The 20,745-nt window shown below is 39.3% G+C and overlaps 1 protein-coding gene across 1 annotated transcript; it reads left to right on the top strand.

Annotated features, from left to right (window-relative positions):
* Positions 1-10,265: 10,265 nt before the first annotated feature.
* Positions 10,266-18,850, top strand: LOC141757047 (GRAM domain-containing protein 2B-like). Its single transcript, XM_074617206.1, has 14 exons — positions 10,266-10,509; positions 10,833-10,958; positions 12,303-12,390; positions 12,473-12,542; positions 12,617-12,720; positions 12,803-12,898; positions 12,994-13,065; positions 14,420-14,500; positions 14,655-14,766; positions 15,136-15,252; positions 16,100-16,172; positions 16,279-16,383; positions 16,523-16,607; positions 18,031-18,850. The coding sequence occupies exons 1-14, from the start codon at positions 10,415-10,417 to the stop codon at positions 18,067-18,069; spliced, it is 1,263 nt and encodes a 420-aa protein (XP_074473307.1). The 5' UTR covers positions 10,266-10,414; the 3' UTR covers positions 18,070-18,850.
* The last annotated feature ends 1,895 nt before the right edge of the window (positions 18,851-20,745 follow it).

The raw sequence follows: 20,745 nt of genomic DNA, 5'->3' as shown, positions 1-20,745 counted from the left end.
GCCAATGCTGAAGTGCCTTAAACGTGCATTCTTTATAATAGCCAGCGACTCCTCTGGTTGTATAAAAGTCTATTAGAAAATGAGCCTACTTCTCTCTTGATTTATTACCTCAGTAAACATTGTAAACATGAGTTTATGGTCTCAATCTCTAGTTTCAAGTCTTCTTCAATACAGCATGATGTTCATTTAGTAAATGATGGTCCCATTTAGAGTCAGATAGACCATAAAGCAGGGGATGCTTTAGGGCGGGACTACCTTGTAACTGATTGGTCGCTACGTCCATGTTTTCTTCCTACAACTTTAACCCTTTCACAGTGTGTTTTTAGTTAAAGGGGACATATTATAAAAAAAAGTGCGATTTTCATGTTTTCTTTATTATAAAGCAGGCTTCAGTCCTATATAAATACATGCATTTGAAACAAGCTGTAGGATTTCTGTCCATTTGTGATGTCACGAATATACAATATTTAGACCCTTTACGCAGTTTTAAACATAGAAATTCTAAATGTGTCCCAGTTTATTCCTGGTTGCAGTGTATGTAAATGTCATCAACTGACAGGAAGTACACGTGGACCCAAGCTGTTGCCTAGCAACGCAATCCTGTTGCAATTCCGTCGTAATTCCGTTGACATGCACTAAAACGGAGCGTTAAAGACAGAGGGTAAATACAGGCATATTCAGGCTGACAGTATGAGGAAAATAAAGTTTTTTTTTAATATTACAGCATATAAACATGTTCTAGTAGAAACACAAAATACAAGTATGAACCTGAAAATGAGCATGATATGGGACCTTTAATGAAAGTTAAATTGTAACATTTTCGTCGCCTATAAATGTCTTATTCAGCGACTTAGCTCCACCCTGTCGTGTCACTTCTGGTTGCAAAAAAACAAGATGGCGATGGCCAAAAAAGCGAAATGGCGACGGCCAAAACGCCGAACTCAATGCTTCAAAACCGTAGTCCACTAACCAGTTGGTGACGTCACGGTGACTACATCCACTTCTTATATAGGCTACAGTCTATGCTACTTTACATAATAAGCTAGTTAGTCAGATATGCTAACAGTTGAAGCTTATGTTTTACGTTTTTGTCCGAACACAAAAATTTCACAACAAAGTGCTCTACAACAACATCACAATCAACACACACCTCATATCACCCAAATCTGTTTAACAGAACCATAATACTGGAGGGTATGAAGGATCTCCGGGTACTGATAGTAACCATAGAGAGGGTGTGATACATCACTGAGGATTTCCCGCTCTTCTTGACTCTTTTAACTTTGTATTAATGCCGCTGCACCAGCGACAGTCGTGTCCGAAGGCTTTATGTTTTCAGGTTGTGTGTCCGTCCGTCCGGACCATTCTCCTGAACGCATCATCTCAGGAACGCCTAGGGAGAATTCCTTCAAATTTTGCACAAACGTCCACTTGGACTCAAGGATGAACTGATCAGATTTTGGTAGTCAAAGGTCAAAGGTCACTGTGACATAACTAATATATGCTACATAGTTCATATGCTAATTATGGCAATTTCACACAAATGTCTAACAGGATAAAATGATGAAGTGATGAGATTTTGGACAGACATGGATGTGGTTGATGGAGGCATACAACCATGAGGTGGGGATTCTAGTTGGTTTTGGAAAGGTTAATTAAAAAGACAAGACCCCACAATGAATATCACTAATACTAATAATAATAACCCTAACCACACACACACATTAAACGCAGAGAAATCCCAGACTTGACAGGTCTGTTGGGCCTGAATATGAACGCTAAGCTACTGTATGATTGGACAATCCCTGTTTCAGAGGGCTCAGTGAACGCTTTCTGAATGTAAATATGTCCTCGTCTCGTCAAATGTATTATTATTATTATTATTATTATTATTATTATTATTAATAATAATAATAATTATTATTATTATTATTACTAGAATGACAGTAAATGGTGCTATTCAGGCTGAGTTTTGTGTCACACACACATTACTGTTTTGTAGCATCTTACTTCTCCAACTTTCCTCTGTTCATTTTCTTTTTAAGCTTTCCACATTTTTTTTGTGATTTAACACACTGAACACACACACACACACACACACACACACACACACACATCCTGTCTGTTCTGCGTTAGCGGCAGAGATCAGGTCTGCTGGTTAGACTAAACAACAGCATTTGAGTGGATTTTCTGTCCCTCATTAATCATCCTGACAGCCTGAAAAACAACATTTCCTCCTTAATGACTGTATCTGAGTAATCGTGTCTGCTTATTTCCATGCAGGAATCTCTTTCTCTTTCTGGTTTTTACTTTCTGTTATTTTCTTTTCTTTCTGTTAACGTCCGTCCGTGTGTGTGTGTGTGTGTGTGTGTGTGTGTGTGTGTGTGTGTGTGTGTGTGTGTTTTGGACCCTTCTTCTTCTGACCTCCCAAGTCTGTGGCGTGGCGTCTGCTCTGGGTCACGCTGGCCAATTACATTCATGAAGAGGGTGAAAACCAGAAGGAATGAGGGAATGTGGCCGTGAGGATCCAGATGCGGAGTGCGGAGGATGGTGTCACCACCCCCCCTCCCCTCCTCTGCATGTGGCTAACCCAGCAGCACCCGCTGGCCTCCAGGCCTCCGCCGGTCGCTGCCAAAGCACGTTTTTCCGTTAAGCGGCGGGTCTGTGATGCATGAGAGCTGACAACTGAGCGAGGAGCCCTTCAGAGAGCAGCCAGATCAGAACCAGCTGGGGCCACGCACATTAGCACACAAACCATAATTACGTTTGCCCTCTTGTGCACCACTAAACTCCCTCTGTCCACATCTTTTTAAATAACAGACATGAGGAAAGAGAGGTGGTGGAAGAAGTACTCAGATTCAAGTAAAAGTAGCAATACAACAGTGTAGTAAAACTCTGTTACAAGTAAAGGTACTGCACTCAAAACTCCACTTAGTAAGTACAAAAGTATTAGAATCAAAGTATACTTAAAGTGCCAAAAGTAAAAGTACTCATTAGGCAGAATGATCCATTTCGGAATAATATATATTATATAATTATTAATGCATTTATGGAAGCATCACAGTTATCAAATAAATGAAATACTCAAACAAAGCACAAGTACCTCAGTACAGTACCTGAGTAAATGCACTTAGTTACTTTAAAAACTGTTTAATATAAATATATAATGTATATTATATTATAATATATATAAAGCGTACAATAAGGCACAATTTACAAAGTCTTTACAGATGTTTTACTGTAATTAAAAGTAGCAGTACAACAGTGTAAAAATACTCTGTTAGTAAGAGTCCTGCATTCAAAATCTTACTTAAGTAAAAGTACAAAAGTATGAGGATTAACATATACTTTAAAGTACCAAATGTAAAAGTACTCATTATGCAGAATGTCCCATTTCAGAATCATATGTTATATTTTGAATTATAATTATTAATGCATTTATGTGTAAGCATTACAGTTATCAATTCATGTAGTGGAGTAAAAAGTACAGCGTTTCCCTCTGAGATGTTGTGGAGTAGAAGTATAAAGTAGCAAAAAATGTAAAACCCAAGTAAAGCACAACTACCTCAAAATTGTACTGAAGTACAATACTTGAGTGAATGTACTTAGTTACTTTCCACCACTGTTTATATACAATAAGGCATACTTTACAAAGTGTTTACAATGATGTAAGAAGTATTCAGAACTTTTACTTTAAATAAAAGTAATAGTACTACAGTGTAGAAATACTCCTGCATTCAAAATCTTAGTAAAAGAACAAAAGTAGCATCAAAATATACTTTAAAAAGTACCAAATTACAGAATGATATATTATATTTGATTATCATTATTGATGCATTTATGTGTTTATTACATCAATGTTGCAGATCCATCTATAATAAAACTTCATAATCCATGTATTATTAATTATTGCCTATATTTTTAATCACTAATCTGAATGTGCAAAGTAACTCCAGCTGTCAGATAAATGTACTGGAGTAAAAAGTACAATAAATCCCTAAGAAATGTTGCAGAGTTGAAGTATAAAGTAGCATAAAACACAGTAAAGTAAGTACAATACTTGAGTAAGTGTGTATTTGGTTACTTTCCACCACAGAGGTGGAACGGATCTTACTTTAAAGAAATCCAAATACTGGCTGACTAAGTGCAGACTAATTTATTGTTGGATTTGGGTAATTTAACATATTGTGTGCAGCTCAGTCTGAAGAGAGAAGAGTGTATTTTCAACATGTTCTCCCAGCCTGTGGGTGGATGTAAGTTATGGTTTTATGGTGTTTTCTTTCTAGAAACATCAGCGCAGCATTGGCTGACATCTGGGTCCTCTTTATTTCTGGACCACTTGAAGAAGCCCTCATAGTAGGATGATGGATGAAGTGATAGAGTTGGAGAGAAGACAGAATGAAAGCGGAGGAGTTTATTTCTGGGGAGCAGGAATCTGCTATCTGTAGACGGAGTATCACAGCACATGTTTGTCATTTATAATGATTTTAATGTCTCTTAGACTCCTCCATCTTTTCTTTTTTGGCCTTTTTCTTGCTCTGGTTTAGGCTGATTGAGAGGTTAAAGGCTTGTCATGTGATGAAGGAGCAGCTCCACGGTCTGTCATCATTAATCACTGGAGCTGTCAGACCAGCCGGGGCAGACCTAACCCTCACCTCCAACAACAATACCCACAGACTTTTTATATATCGCAGCACAATATGTCCTCTACACTCTGGGTTTAAATTAAAAAGAGCTGTGGAACAGCAGAGGTTGTTCTGTGAAGGATGAGCCGGGGCAACGTGAATAAGTAACCCCTCCCTTAACAAGCCGCCTTGGAGCAGCACATTTGGCTCCCAGTTTCTTTATTGCTTGGGTAAGGGTTAGTTTCACCTCTGAGGTGTGTAACTAATATAACTGAAGGAAAACAGCGTGAATGATGAGTCACGTGTGTGTGGGAGGGGATCAGAAACAAATGAAGGAAATAATTGAAAAGAAATAAATCCTAGATATTGGCTGCATGAATGAGTAATAACTAAAGAGACTGTATGAAAGTTATTATTAGGGTGGAGAGGGAGGAGACTAGAAGGCTACAGCCATGCTAGCAGCTCTGTGAGGCTGCTTTGAGGTAAATGTTAACAATGCAGGCTGTTCTCACATCGTCCATACAGAAAGTAATGCACTGTATATCATATATAACCCACAAAATCAATTCATATGTAATCCACGTAATTGTGAACCAGGAAGAGAGCAACACATTTTTTCTTGCAAATTTTTGACTTTATAATCTCAGAGAATATTATTTTTTTTTCTTGTAAATTTGTGAGTTTTTTCTTGTAATTTTACGACTTTAATCTCAGAATATTACCCCCTCCCCTGGCTCTGTAATTTATTTATTTATTTTATCTACAGAGGCCCTAATACGGCGTCGTAGTGCTGAGGGGGGCATGAATACCTGCAGCAAACTTCATGGCAATCCATCCAGTAAGTTGTTGAGGCATTTCACTTAAGTCAACCTCACGGTGGAGCGAGAGGAAATGTCAGAGGATCACCAAAGTCCTGAGGATTAATCTTCTGGGGAACATGAATGTCTGCACCAGGTTGAGAATGTTGAGTCGTTGAGATATAGTCTGGACCAAAGCCCCGTTCTAGCGAGGCTAAACATGTTGTTGTCTTCACACCGGCTCAGACGAAGAGTAAAAACCTGCATGTTGGTCAGGAGGAGGAGGAGGAGGAGGAGGAGGTGTCTGACGGCACCAATGACTGACACCAACAGTGAGGGAGTTGGACAGATGAGAGCCTCAGGCGCTGGGAGTAGGAGCGGCGGGGGTACGAGGGTCAACACATCGCCTGTGCTCTGAGTGTGGCCCAGCAGCTGTATGCATCGGGGAGCCTTGGCCTCCTGCTCTGCATGTCAGGGGCCGTGATTAATGACCTGCAGGCCTTGCTCTTTACCCCCCCACCCACCACCCTTCTCCCTACTGCAGCTCATTTAGCTAATGGACACAGCCATCAGCCATGCAGGGTTACATACCAGTGCACATACATTTCCTTCTTACCAAACAGCACTTTTTGTTGCAGTGATGATTTCCTAGATTACAGTGTGCCTGTGCAGTGTGACAGGCTGAGAGGGTGCCCGTGCCCGTGCACGTGCCCGTGTACTGGTTCCCAGCTTGTCAGGCAGCTGTCGAGGAGTGATTTATGACCACGAGACTCCAACCTGTCTTCACTGCCAGTTCAGTATTGTTACAACTGACAGCTAATGAGGCCAGACATGCTTTCAAGCAGAGCACTTAACAGGACTTCAATCTTCCCCCGTCACCAGTCGGAGTCTCTGCACACAGCAGCAGCAGCAGCAGCAGCCTCCTTGTTCTCCGTCTCTCTCTGCTGGAATATGTGACAGGCTCTGAAAAGGGCTCCTGCCTACAGGAGGACATGTTTCTCAGAGAGACTCCAATCTTTCTCATTTCATCTAATAAACAGCCCCCTTTTTTACCAGGATGTAAAGGGATAGAAACAGTCTCACTCTCATATCTGTATGCTAAATATGAAGCTACAGCCAGGAAAGGGTTAGCTTAGCTTAGCAAGACTCACTAATTGCAATTAATTCATTTCAATTGTCACAATTGGACACTGTCTCTATTATTTCCTATAATTACCACCGTAGTACATACTGTATGTCTTCTATTTCTATTGTTCTGCAGGGAACATTTTAGAAATTATAAGGACATTTTAAAGCTGTAAAATAAATAATAGTGTTATCATCTTAGAAAATATGAAGCATTAATGCATCAATAGTAATAATAATAATCCAATACTTTATTATAAAATAATATAACCTCTGTCAGAGGTTTGATACGTTGCTAATACTTCTGTACTTTTACTCAGTGCATTACTTTTACTTGTACTTTTAAAATAGTACTTTTATTTTTTTGTGGTATTACTACTTTTACCTTAGTAAAGGATCGAAGTACTTCTTCCACCACTGATTTACTGATTAAACACATTAGGTGTTAATTACACAGAGGCAGGCTAGCTTTTCCCCGTTTCCAGTCTTTATGCTAAGCTAAGCTAACCGTGTCCTGGCTCTAGCAGCATGTTGGGGAATGGCATTATCAGAACATTTGTTTATGTTTATGGTGCATATAAACTTTTATTTGACATTCATTATATCATGATCAAGTGGACATTCATATCTGAATGAAACATCGATAGTAGTGACTGTTTCGACACTAATTATAGTCGGTGAATTGCAGTAATTATTCTTTTTTTGATGTGACTGTACATCAACCCTGGTCACATGTCTCTGTAGATGTGAACTAGTAAAGACGTCTCTGTGTCTCCCAGCTCTCCCAGTTTATAACCCAGTCTCTTTAACCCCTCTGTGTTCCTTGTCAGACATGATTAATAGTTAATAGCATGATTTATAACTAGCTGGTAGCTTACATGGCTGGCTGTGTTATTGTCTCCTGGATACTTAATGAACTCTGACCTGATGGTTTCATTAAATGCTGCAACAGCGTCTCCTGGAGGCCAATGACCGTAAATACAGACATCTGCTATTATATAGTGGAAGTGTTTATGACATTTATAAATGAACTGCATAACTCATGGACATGTTTTAGTTCTTTAGGGTGCAGGTATCAGGCCTCAATTTAACACTACAGGTGTGCATGTTTTAGTTCTTTAGGGTGCAGGTATCCGGCCTCAATCCAACACTACAAGTGTGCATGTTTTAGTTCTTTAGGGTGCAGGTATCTGCCTCAATCTAACACTACAGGTGTGCATGTTTTAGTTCTTTAGGGTGCAGGTATCAGGCCTCAATCTAACACTACAGGTGTGCATGTTTTAGTTCTTTATGGTGCAGGTATCAGGCCTCAATCTAACACTACAGGTGTGCATGTTTTAGTTCTTTAGGGTGCAGGTATCTGCCTCAATCTAACACTACAGGTGTGCATGTTTTAGTTCTTTAGGGTGCAGGTATCAGGCCTCAATCTAACACTACAGGTGTGCATGTTTTAGTTATTTAGGGTGCAGGTATCAGGCCTCAATCTAACACTACAGGTGTGCATGTTTTACTTCTTTGGGGTGCAGGTATCTAGCCTCAATCCAACACTACAGGTGTGCATGTTTTAGTTCTTTAGGGTGCAGGTATCAGGCCTCAATCTAACACTACAGGTGTGCATGTTTTAGTTCTTTAGGGTGCAGGTATCAGGCCTCAATCTAACTCTACAAGTGTGCATGTTTTAGTTCTTTAGGGTGCAGGTATCAGGCCTCAATCTAACACTACAGGTGTGCATGTTTTAGTTCTTTAGGGTGCAGGTATCAGGCCTCAATCTAACTCTACAAGTGTGCATGTTTTAGTTCTTTAGGGTGCAGGTATCTGGCCTCAATCTAACACTACAGGTGTGCATGTTTTAGTTATTTAGGGTGCAGGTATCTGCCTCAATCTAACACTACAGGTGTGCATGTTTTAGTTATTTAGGGTGCAGGTATCTGCCTCAATCTAACACTACAGGTGTGCATGTTTTAGTTCTTTAGGGTGCAGGTATCTAGCCTCAATCTAACACTACAGGTGTGCATGTTTTAGTTATTTAGGGTGCAGGTATCTGCCTCAATCTAACACTACAGGTGTGCATGTTTTAGTTCTTTAGGGTGCAGGTATCTAGCCTCAATCTAACACTACAGGTGTGCATGTTTTAGTTCTTTAGGGTGCAGGTATCTGCCTCAATCTAACACTACAGGTGTGCATGTTTTAGTTCTTTAGGGTGCAGGTATCTGGCCTCAATCTAACACTACAGGTGTGCATGTTTTAGTTCTTTAGGGTGCAGGTATCTAGCCTCAATCTAACACGACAGGTGTGCATGTTTTAGTTCTTTAGGGTGCAGGTATCTAGCCTCAATCTACCACTACAGGTGTGCATGTTTTAGTTCTTTGGGGTGCAGGTATCTAGCCTCAATCTAACACTACAGGTGTGCATGTTTTAGTTCTTTAGGGTGCAGGTATCTAGCCTCAATCTACCACTACAGGTGTGCATGTTTTAGACATTTAATTCTATATTCAGTCAAACATCCTTCTTTTGGCTGTAAAGGTCACAGAGCTTCATGCTCAACATCTGCTACAGATATTATACAAATTAACTACATGTGTAATAAATAAATTAACAAATGAACCCTTTTAACACGCAGATGACTTTCACACGGGCAAGTTTAATCTTCAACAATACATAGAAGTATTTTATTATTGTTGTTTTTTTATGTAAAATCTTAATCTGAAAAGTAGCTGTCAAATAAATGTGAAGTAGAAAGTAAAATTACTCTCTGAGATTTAGAAAGAAGCATTAAATGGAGATATGAAAATACTCAAGTACAGTACAAGTACCTCAGTACTGTACTCAAGTACTTTTTGAGTCACAATAGCAATACCAGTGTATAAATACTCTGTTACAAGTCAAAGTCCTGCATTTAAAATGTATTACAGAAGTATTAGCATCGAAATATACTTAAAGTTCCAAAAGTACTCATTCTGCAGAATAATGTATATTACATTACTGAATTGTGTATTATATGATGTATTAATGTGTTCATCACTTTAATGTTGCAGCTGGTAAAGGTGGAGTTCATTTGAAGTACTTTATATATTGCTGGGTAGTTTAATATAAAGTAATATATCATCATTTATTAGTTAATTTACTTATTTGCACTGTGGTTCTATGTATGTTGTAGGTCTGAATGCAAATATTTCTATTTTATTTTCTCATTTCTTATTCTTATTTGTATTTTTTACTTATATTTCTCCCCATTTCTGATGCTGATAAAGTATCTCAAAATTGAACTCAAGCACAGTACTTTAGGAGGTAGATGTCCACCATTGCAGTTTGCTGATACTTGTTTACTTCCCACCTCTGTCTGCAGGCTCACCTGAGAGCATAACACACCTGGAAGAAATGATGTCCTTCCAACACCTAGACTCTGCTGCCCCCTGCTGGAGGCCTTTCTCAGACACACTCTGTTCTAACATCCATGTCTGGAGTTTAAAAGCATTTACAGCTCGATGAACAACAACAATAAGAGTGTTTGGAAACAGCTGCTCGAAGTTTGTGGAACGTTTTTACGCACAGGTTTTACGCAGACTCCAAACCTGAAAAGTGAATTCCCTGTTTTATTAAAGAGTAATAATGTTTCTCTGGCAGGTTTATAAGCGGATTCAAACAGCAGCAGCAGCAACAGCAGGAGTCTGCTTCTCCTTCCCTCTTGTCCCTGCTGCTGTTCCTGCTGTTGTTCCTCCTGCTCCCTCCCCTTTCCCGGCTCCTCCTCTGCCGGGCTTCTCGCTCCACCGAGCCGATCTTCCCAAAAGAAAAGTTTCCGTGCCAAGTCTTCCTGGAGCTCCTGTGTTCCATTTTGCACCGATGGAGGGGTTATGAGGTATAAGAGCCATGGTAGTGATGACGGAGCCGGCGGACCGACCTCTGACCCCGTTAAACACACCGGAGACACTTCTCAGCCGGGACTCCCGAGGGACCCGGTCGACGTGAGTGCGGATCAGATGGAGAGGAAGGGCCCGGGTTGCTTCCCAGGCCTCATATGCATTCTGCTTTATATCTGCATTCATATTCATATCCTGCTTTTTGAATTAAAGGGCTGCGCTCGCTTTGAACAGATGCGCGTACGTGGCACGGGTTCAGAGCAGAAGGGGTTAATCTGCATCTAGAAAAGAACATGTTGCATATATATACTGTAGTTATAAATGAAAAGTGACTGTCTGCTTCCACATATTCTGTTAAGACATGTTTGAGCAGGTGGTTGATGTCCAGTCAGGAACAGAGTCCTCAGTGTCCTGTGTGATATGTCCAGGTCTGAAGTGGATCATGGAGGTGAGAGGAGACCCAGGAGACCTGGAGGGTCACCTCCAGACCTCCATCTGTGTCTGGACTCAGAGGCAGACCCTTCAGAGAACAAGAGGAAACCAGCCGGCATGAGGTGAGGAAGCTTATATAATAATAATAAAGCTGATATCACAACTAGAACTGAAAAGATCAGCTCATTTCATTGTTGTTTAAAGGTCCCATATTGTAAAAAGTGAGATTTTCATGTCTTTTATATTATAAAACAGGTTTAAGTGCTATATTAATATTGTTAAACTATCAAAACGCAAAATAAACGGAGAAATACACAAAGCCCGTATTCAGAAATTGTGCGTTTGAAACAAGCCGTTAGGATTTCTGTCCATTTGTGATGTCTACAATATTTAGACTATTACACGGTTTTAAACATAAACATTCTGAATGTGTCCAAGTTTTTTTCCTGTTGCAATGTATGTAAATAACATCAGCTGACAGGAATTAAACATGGATCAGCAACATTGCCTAGCAACGCAATTCTGTTGCAATTCCGTTGAAATGTATTAAAACGGAGCGTTTCAGACAGAGGGTAAATACAGGTATATTCAGACAGACAGTATGAGGAAAATAAAGTTGTTTTTTTTAACATTACAGCATGTAAACATGTTCTAGTAGAAACACAAAATACAAGTATGAACCTGAAAATGAGCATGATATGGGACGCTCCGTTTTAGCGCATTGCGATGGAATTGCAACAGGATTGTGTTGCTAGGCAACATCTTGGGTCCATGTGTACTTCCTGTCAGTTGATGACATTCACATACACTGCAACCAGGAATAAACTGGGACACACTTAGAATGTTTATGATTAAAACTGCATAAAGGGTCTAAATATTGTATATTTGTGACATCACAAATGGACAGAAATCGTGACAGCTTGTTTCAAATGCACAGTTTCTGAAAATGGGCTGTGTATTTTTTTACCTGTGGATTTAGCGTTTCAATACTTTCACAGTATTTATATAGGACTTAAGCCTGCTTTATAATAAAAAAACATGAAAATCTCACTTTTTTATAATATGTCCCCTTTAATATATATATATATATATATATATATATATATTATATATCTTGTACTTATATATAAATATAATAATTATTTTCTTGAAATTGAAACCATGTCGTGGCTTAAACTGGAGTTTGTTGTCCAAACATGATTGTAATTCCACATTAACTACTGAAAACCTGCATGACCAGAGTGCTGTGTACAGATGTTGCTGTTGCTGTGTAAACAGCCCGTATGTTACCGCAGCATGTAAAGTCAAATGAAGGACGTTTACTTTAATAACACATTCTGTGTGATTCATGTTAGTATCAGGAGTTGTAACGCTGTAACTGTCCTATGGTAGCTGATATATCTCACCTGTCCTCCTCAGGTGTCACCTTGATACTGAAACATAAACACTGAGCTTTTATTTGTCAGATTGAAACCTGTGGAGCAGCTTTCACCCGCTCTGACTCCGAGTGACTGTGAGACAAAGTTTGAAAGAAAGAAAGCCCAGCCCAGCCACGTACGAACACACACACTTAAACTCTTAACACATTTTTACACATTTTTGCAGTTTCTTAACAAAAGCTTCTGTTTGTTTTCAGTTATCGAAGACAAACACCCAGTATCATAAGTTATTCAAGGAGGTCAGCAGAGACGAGCTCCTCAAACAAAGTAAGTTTCAGATTCTCTTTTCACAGAAAAGAAGCAAAGAAACGTCCCCTGAGAGTTTGTGTTTGTGCCGACAGGTTACACTTGTGCATTGCAGAGAGACATTTTATATCAGGGCAAAATGTTCGTGTCTGATAACTGGATCTGTTTCCACTCCAAAGTCTTTGGCAGAGACACCAAGGTACAGTGTGATACTGTAGCTGGAATAAAGTCCATATTTTAAGGGTGCATTCTCTTGTATCACATGCTGCTGTTTCCTCCAGATTTCCATCCCGGTGGTGTCGGTGACGTTTATCAAAAAAACTAAAACTGCATTATTAGTGCCAAACGCCCTCGTGATTGAAACCACCAATGATCAGGTAAGAAGAGTGTTGACGCACTCAGACAGTAGTGTTTATGTACATATATAGACATACTGTATACATGGAAGTGATTCTAAATGAATGTTTTCCAGCACGTGTTTGTGTCCTTCCTCTCTCGAAACACCACCTACAAACTTCTGAGGTCCGTCTGCGTTCATCTGGAGGTAAATAAAATCTTCTATAAAACACCTACAGTACTTGTCCTGATAGAATTCAATAGTTTCTATTTAGAAATATGTTCATGATGGTGTGACCATCCGGTGAAGATGAGAGAAACGATCCACAACAAATTCATCCACAACTACTTTGATGATTGATTCATCGTTAAAGCACAAACATGAATCTTTGCAGGTTCCAGCGTTCCAACATTTCTGTTTTATATCAGCGGTTCACAACCTTTTTTACTTAAGATGCCCTGTTTCTATCATCAGTAAACTGACTAAGTGACATATTTGATGTTTATTAGGGCCCGAGTGGGCCAGCGAAGGCCCTATTGAAACTAGGAATTATTATTCTTTGTCTTATCTAAAATGAATCGCCTTTTTGAGGGCCTTAACATGCTCAGAAAGTTGTTAAACTTGGCACACTTATCAGACGCGGTGAAAAATTTGATATTTTAAGGGTCTCGGGCTCGGGTGTTGCAAAATGGCTCTCTAGCGCCCCCTAGAAAGTTCGAAAAATTTAGCCCCTCGCTCCGGTTTCTCCTATGATACATATTTATGAAATTTGGCAGACAGATGTAACGTGGAGACGCACAAAAAAAGCCTCTTGGAGGTATGCCCAAAACTCAACAGGAAGTCAGCCATTTTGAATTTAATGTGCGATTTTTGCCCATTTTTAGCGTTTTATAGGCTTTGTACTTTAACGAACTCCTCCTACAGCTTCAATTCTACAGAACGACTTGAAATGTGGTCAGGACCATCTTAAGACCTTGATGATGCATTATTGTGAAGGCTGTGAGTTTTCGTTGAACGGCGTTGCCGTGGCATGGCAGCCATTTGGCGTGATTCGCCATGAAACAGGAAGTTGTTGTAACTTCAGCATACTTTGTCAAATCTGCTCCGAATTTCTCAGCCATGATGGTGGTCCAGGCCTGAGGTCATTTTCATGTCAATAAAGACTCATAGCCCCGCCCCAAGACGTTAGCCACGCCCCCTTTCATAACTCATGAACCGTTTGTCGTAGAGTCTTGTGGCAGGTGTCATTGCACTCATCAGAGTTCCGGTTTCATTGTGCCGGGCCGCGTCCATCGGCGTCCCGCCAGGACCCCTGACGCGCGGTAAGGTGCGAGGGCCAGTTCATCGCTTAATTCATATCATATTCATCAGGTGAACAGAAAGACAACTCTAAATGAATGCTTATGTTGCTAACAGAACTTTGTAAGATGTTGTAAGCTTGTTCTGCTGCTGCGAAGTGGCAAAAAAACTATTAATACTGCTCTAAAAAAAGAAATCTATGTTCTTCTCCATGCTGATGTAGACGTGTGTGTGTGTGTGTGTGTGTATTGTGTGTGTCCAGGTGGAGAACACCTGTAACAGCCCCGTTATTTCCTCCTGTGAGAACAGCTTCAGGGTGAAATGCTCATCGTCACTTCCTCTGGTCAGTCTGGGGGGGTGGGGGGATTGTAGAGGATGTATTTATTGTTTTATATTCTCCATTGTGATAAAGGACCTACAGTTCTCATGTTATACAACACCCTCTCTGTATGTGGGTCCCATTGTATATTATATTCTCCTGTATACATGCACTGCAGGACTTCTCCGCAGACTTCTGCGACCTGGACGGAGTGGTGCAACAGAGGCGTCAGGAGATGATGGAGAGCAGCAGCTCCGGCTCTCAAACTCCAGATTATGACAAACTAACCGGTGTGTGCTCCGTCCCCATCCATCCCTCTATGTATAACACTTACTTTAACCTACTGGACACACTCTTCTAGTGTTTGTTCCTCCCTCAAGGTGTGCTCAGGGTGTCAGGTGTCAGTGTGGCTCAGACAGACTTTAGTTTGCTAATAGCTGGAGTGAAGCCGAGTGACATCTGAGCTGTTGAGGCTTTGCTTTGTGTTACAGCAAACAGACACAGTTGGAATGAAAACAGTGGTGACCCTATTGAATGATGAATAACATGTATAGCTTTTATTCTTTTTTCCATCTCAAATAGAGAGATGTCGGTGCGTCTGTTAATGATGTTTACTGAGGCAGCCAGAGTCACGGGTTCCTCTCTGTTTATTTGAGCAGACTTCAGCCGCCTCCCGGACACGTTTCTGAGTGCAGTGAAGAGCGGAGAGGTTTCAGTTCACGCAGACATTCACCTCCAGACTCCCAGCCAGAAACACGGAGCTGCCCTGAACAACGGTACTTTAATATATATATATATATACCGTATATATATATATAGATATATATCTATATATATATATACAAAACATTTTTTTTTAGCTATAATATATCTCTACCGATAAAAGACACCAGTATGAATTTCCATCAACTCTCAACATTGAACATTCCAGGAGACGGCGCTATGCTTCACATCGAACACTAAAGTAGTGCAAAGATTAAATATGAAACATTATGGTCATTCCTACAGTTCTCCAAACATGTATTATGTATGTATGTGTATAGCTACCGAAAACTACTGTAAAACTAAAACTAAATGTATAAAAACTGAAACTAAACTAAAACTAGCAAACGCACTCTAAAACCAAACTGAAAAGTTAAAACTAAAAAAACAAAAACAAATTGAAAATTCAGCTATTATAACCTTGTCCTGAATCTGTCCAAAGGTATATATATATATATATATATATATATATATATATATATATATATATAATCCTGCTGGTAAACCACTACGTGTTGTTTTTACACTACAGGATGTAACGTGTTCATTATTGAGCTTTAGAGAGCCAGGCTATATTATATATTATATGTGTGTTTATTATTGTTAGTAATATGTTCTGAAATGTTTACAAGCATATGGTTTTAATATAAAGCTTATTCTGCATTGTGTTTGGATAAACACCTGTAAATTTAAGGGTTCATTTGCACAAAAGAATGAAAAGTTTTACGTTTACGTTTTACGTTACACGTTATATCTTAAGACAAGATATATATATATATATATAAAATAAAATATAATATAAAATATGCCTTTTAATGTAGCACCTGATTTATTCATATTTCTTGTTGTTTTTCTGTGTAGGCTCTCCAAAGCTCAAAGACAAGTCCTCACAGCCCATGTCGTTACACGCCATCCTCCTCATCTATCTGTTCTTGTGAGTAACCCTTCATTATGTGGAATACAACACAGTGACAAGACAATTGTTGGATTAATTCCCATTATTTGGGCGTGTAAGCAGTTGTCTGAATGTCTCTTCACAGAGTTAGTGTCCTCGTCTTGTCCTCCTGTTACATGGCTTTCAAGATCGTGGCTCTTGAGCATCGTTTGAACTCCTTGGTGTCCGCGGGGCAACACATCCGTAATGAGTAAGACATGGATTCACCTGTTACTGAGGTGTTGTTGGTGTCAGACTCAGAGATGGATTCACCTGTTACTGAGGTGTTGTTGGTGTCAAACTCATACAGTGTTAGTTGGTTGATGATTTTAGTGCAAATGTTGTTGCAGGAATGCAGTGAGCCCCCGGCCCCAGGAGGAAGTCAACGCTGAGATTTATGGAGAACTGTCTTCCAACTTGTTCAAACTAGAAAAGGTTTGTCCCGTTTTCATGCACTTACACAGCAAATATGGTCACTGAAATGTCTCTCATGTTCTGTTCAGTAGTTTACAGAAATAATACAGAAATGACTCCCATTTCCAAACATACCAGAAGTCCTCTTCACGTCTGTCTCCTGGAGATTTATTGACAGTAGTATTAGGCTCGTTGGAGATGAGTCAGGCCTGTGCAGAATCGATCACCGGCGATCGCCGCGCAATGCATGCCGGTTAGATTTGTGTCCGACTTGATGCCTACTTTCTCTGACGTGATGCACACGTGGGTAACGATAACCTCACGAGATCGAGGCTGCCGCAGTTTTTAGAGCCAGGCGCCGCAGTTGTTCTCAACTGCAAAACACAGGGCATTATGGGAAACGCCTGGCTCGCGCCTGATCAAAGAGCTGATTGGCTCTTAGTTTAGAAAGCAAACACCACGTGTTGTAGAAAGTCACAACTTTCTATGTAATTGTAATATTTAACACTAGATTGTAGGATATCAGTCTCATGTTGTGCAATGAAGGTTTCATCTGTTAACAAACACATCTTGTGTGGTTGATAATAATATTAATAATAATAATAATAATAATGAAGGTTATCTATTAATAACACTTATCGAAGTCATAAGTGCTCATTATGTGCTCTACAAGGTGGACATAAAAATAATAAAGGATAGAATTCAACACCAGACACACGCACATTTCCACATGTATTTACAAACAAAAATAAAAAATCCCAACGTGGTCTGAAAACTACAAGTGGCCTACAGATCGGATCTAACAGGAAGTAACTTTTTCTGTGACTTCCTGTAAATTCCGTGAAGGCTGCTCGACGGCTGGAAACTGTCCGACATGACCGCAGCTTTTAGTCCCCTGCTGCTGCTGCCGCCTGATCTCGTCTACTTTCCAGGCGAGGAGCGGTTCATCTCCAACGAGCCTAATGCCTGACTATGACTGTGATCTATCTGGGGTCAAAGTTGGCTGAGATGAATCCAGACATTTTGCCCTCTGTGGGAGTTCAGTTCTGCACTTATCTTTAGGTTAAGCACCCAGATTATCGCTGCAGGAATTAGACATGGTTAATACAATCCCAGGTTACATTTAAGGGTTAAACAAACGAGATGTAACATGTTCGTCTGCGAGCTTTAGAGGTGCTAGTAGGTGGATTTTGTTACCTTTGGACAGAGCCAGGCTAGCTGTTTCCCTCTGTTTCCAGTCTTTATGCTAAATTAAGCTAACCAGCTGTTGCCTGTAGCTTCATGTTTCACGCACAGATATGTGTTGATCTTCTCAATCTCACGAAAATGAACGAGTTAATATATTTCCCAAACAGTCTCTGGAGTCGTCTGCAGTAGTTTGTAGTTAATAATGTTTTTTCATTTGAGCATGTTTTCAGATGTTCTTCATGTTTCTACCTCCAAGATTCAAAGAAACCTTCGGAAGCTACTTGAAGAGACTTAAAAGAAGACGTCTGCTTTACTTTCTCATCAGAGACGTCGGATTATCTCTGAAGATCAGCAGCGATCACATCTGGTAATAGATTTGTTGCCAAAGCACGGACAGCTCACACAGAAAGCTTTCTTCAAACTGTGTGAAGTTGAACTTAAATTGTGCAATAACAGCTTCTTTCCACTCAGGACTATTCTCTGACTCTTTGCTGGAGGTTAAACTGAAGCAGCGTGTTAGTGAAGACAACCTTCAGACATATACAGTAGGCAGTATTTAGCTAAGAGCTTTTATTTTGCATTTCACAATAGTGGGATTTTTTTTAAAGGTCATATTTCCATGTTTTCCAAACATTTCTTAAAAGGTCAACTTGTGCTGTTTGTATGTTTAGTTTGTTAGAAGTTAAATTATATTATGTCATGTATGTAAATGTTTTTACAATATCTTTTAATGACATTTATATAGTGTGTGGTATATAAAGATAGAAAAGGACTGAAAAGTTTAGCAGGTATTTTTATTGTAAATTACAGGTTATATCATTATATATTATTATTATTATTATTATTATTATTATTATTATATATGACATCATTGAAGAGATTCTAAGCTGGTCATAATTTAAATAATTGTCCGAACATTTCCACAGAAACTTTGATGTGAGTGTTTGTGTGTTTAAAGACGTGTCAGGCATTTCAGGAGCGACAGAAAAGAACCAGTTTGTGCTTTAAACCTTTAAATCACCTTTAACTGTTGGATGGATCCCAGTCCTGAAATAAATGTCTCTCTACCTGTTGAACTGAGCAGTGAGTTTATCACACAGCCAGGTGACCAGTCACCTGCAGGTCATAAACAAATTAATGCAAACTACTCTGATGTAACCTGATCACAAGTACTAATGCCAGTCACCAGCCGTGGAATAAGTATTTACTTTACTTCAGTAAAAGCAGTAATACTACAGTATAAAAATACTTCATTACAGGGAAAAGTCCTGCATTACTTAAATAAAAGTACATATTATCAGAATAATGTAGTACTCATTATGCAGAGTGCATCCTGTCTGTGTTATATATTTATATATTATTTATATGTTTTCTGGTAGTTTAATCGATAAAAATGCATCATATTTCATAACTTTCGTATGTAAAATCTTAAAGTCATACCGGTGTTAAGTTCACCTCTTCTCAGGGCAGACAGAGTGTGGTGTAGTCTCCTTTCTGTTGGTTTTATAGTACCTGTTTCCTTGTTATTCTTCTTATTAGTACACGTGACACCATATAATTACCAGCATTAACTTCACCCAACTTCCACCTGACTAGAAGTCTGTACTGTTGGCTAGTTTCATTTATTACAATGCATATATATTTACAGTATATATATGTGTACATAATTTCTCTAATTTTAAAGGGACTGTATGTAACTTTACACGTATAAATGTTTTTTTAGTGGCTTTTTATTGCCAATGTGTGAACAGGTTGTAACCTAACCTAAAAAAGAGACCTTCCGCACCTTCTTTCTGGGTTTCCTCTCTCAGCCTGTAGACTGCTTTTAATGTGAAGAACCTGACATGAGCTTCTTTTTCTGGGAAAATCCAACGGATGTGACGTGATGCGTGCTCAAGAGTGCCTTCGACGTAGCTATAACGTTTGGTTATAAATGGAATCCGCTAACGCCAACAAACGTCCAGCCGCCACCACGACTCAGACTACAACAGAAACTCAAAGCTTTATAATAAAGTTATATTATAAAGTTATATAATAAAGTTATATCTGGTGAAGCAACAGGACGCTGACTGTCCCTTTAATAATTTACTTTATATACTGCTGGGTAGCTAATCTATAATAATAATAATAATACATGACAATAGATTTGTTTATTATATTTTGTATCAATAAACTGAATCTGTAGTGGAGTAAAAAGTAGATTATTTCCCTCTGAGATGTTGTGAAGTAGAAGTATAAAGTAACGTAACGTAAATTTGGGAGCCTGGTTGATAGCTCAGGGCTTTGGCCCTTTTCTATCCATAGACAGTTATCACTGGAGGGAGGAGAGAGGAGATGGAGGACGAGCCCAGTTGGTGGTGAGGCAGCATGGCCCATGCCCGGCCAGTTGAGAAGTTTTTTTTGTTTGTTATATATATATATATATTTCCTTTTTTTCTCTTGTAACAAAATCAAATCAAATCAAATATGGATAAAAAAAATTAAAAAAAGAAAAGAAAAACATCAAATAAATGAAAAGTAAATAGATAAAAATAAAAATAAAGAAAACTTTAAAAAAGCCAACAGGGCAAAGATCAATATCAGAAGTATAAAGTCAAATGGAAATACTCCAGTAAAGTACTGTAGTACAACATTGCACTTGAGTACAGTAGTACAGTACACTTGAGTACAGTACTGGAGTAGTACTGCTAAATCTACTTTAGTTAGGTTCTATTCTTATTTTACACATGTTCAGTTATTGTGTCCATAAAGACTATGATGGTTGATATGATACAACACACACACACGCACACACGCACGCACACACACACACACACACACACACACACACACACACACACACTGTATGAAATAGAGATTAAACATATTAAAGAGTGTGTAATGTTCCTTTATATGAGAATCTGTTGATTCCACAACAAAGCCTCCCCGCCCCCTCGTGCGCTTTGAACCAATGAGTCGCGCGCCTCCCCAT

The sequence above is a fragment of the Sebastes fasciatus genome, chromosome 19, assembly GCF_043250625.1.
Source record: "Sebastes fasciatus isolate fSebFas1 chromosome 19, fSebFas1.pri, whole genome shotgun sequence".
Taxonomy (NCBI): Eukaryota; Metazoa; Chordata; class Actinopteri; order Perciformes; family Sebastidae; genus Sebastes; species Sebastes fasciatus.
This window is presented reverse-complemented; position numbering and strand designations above follow the sequence as displayed.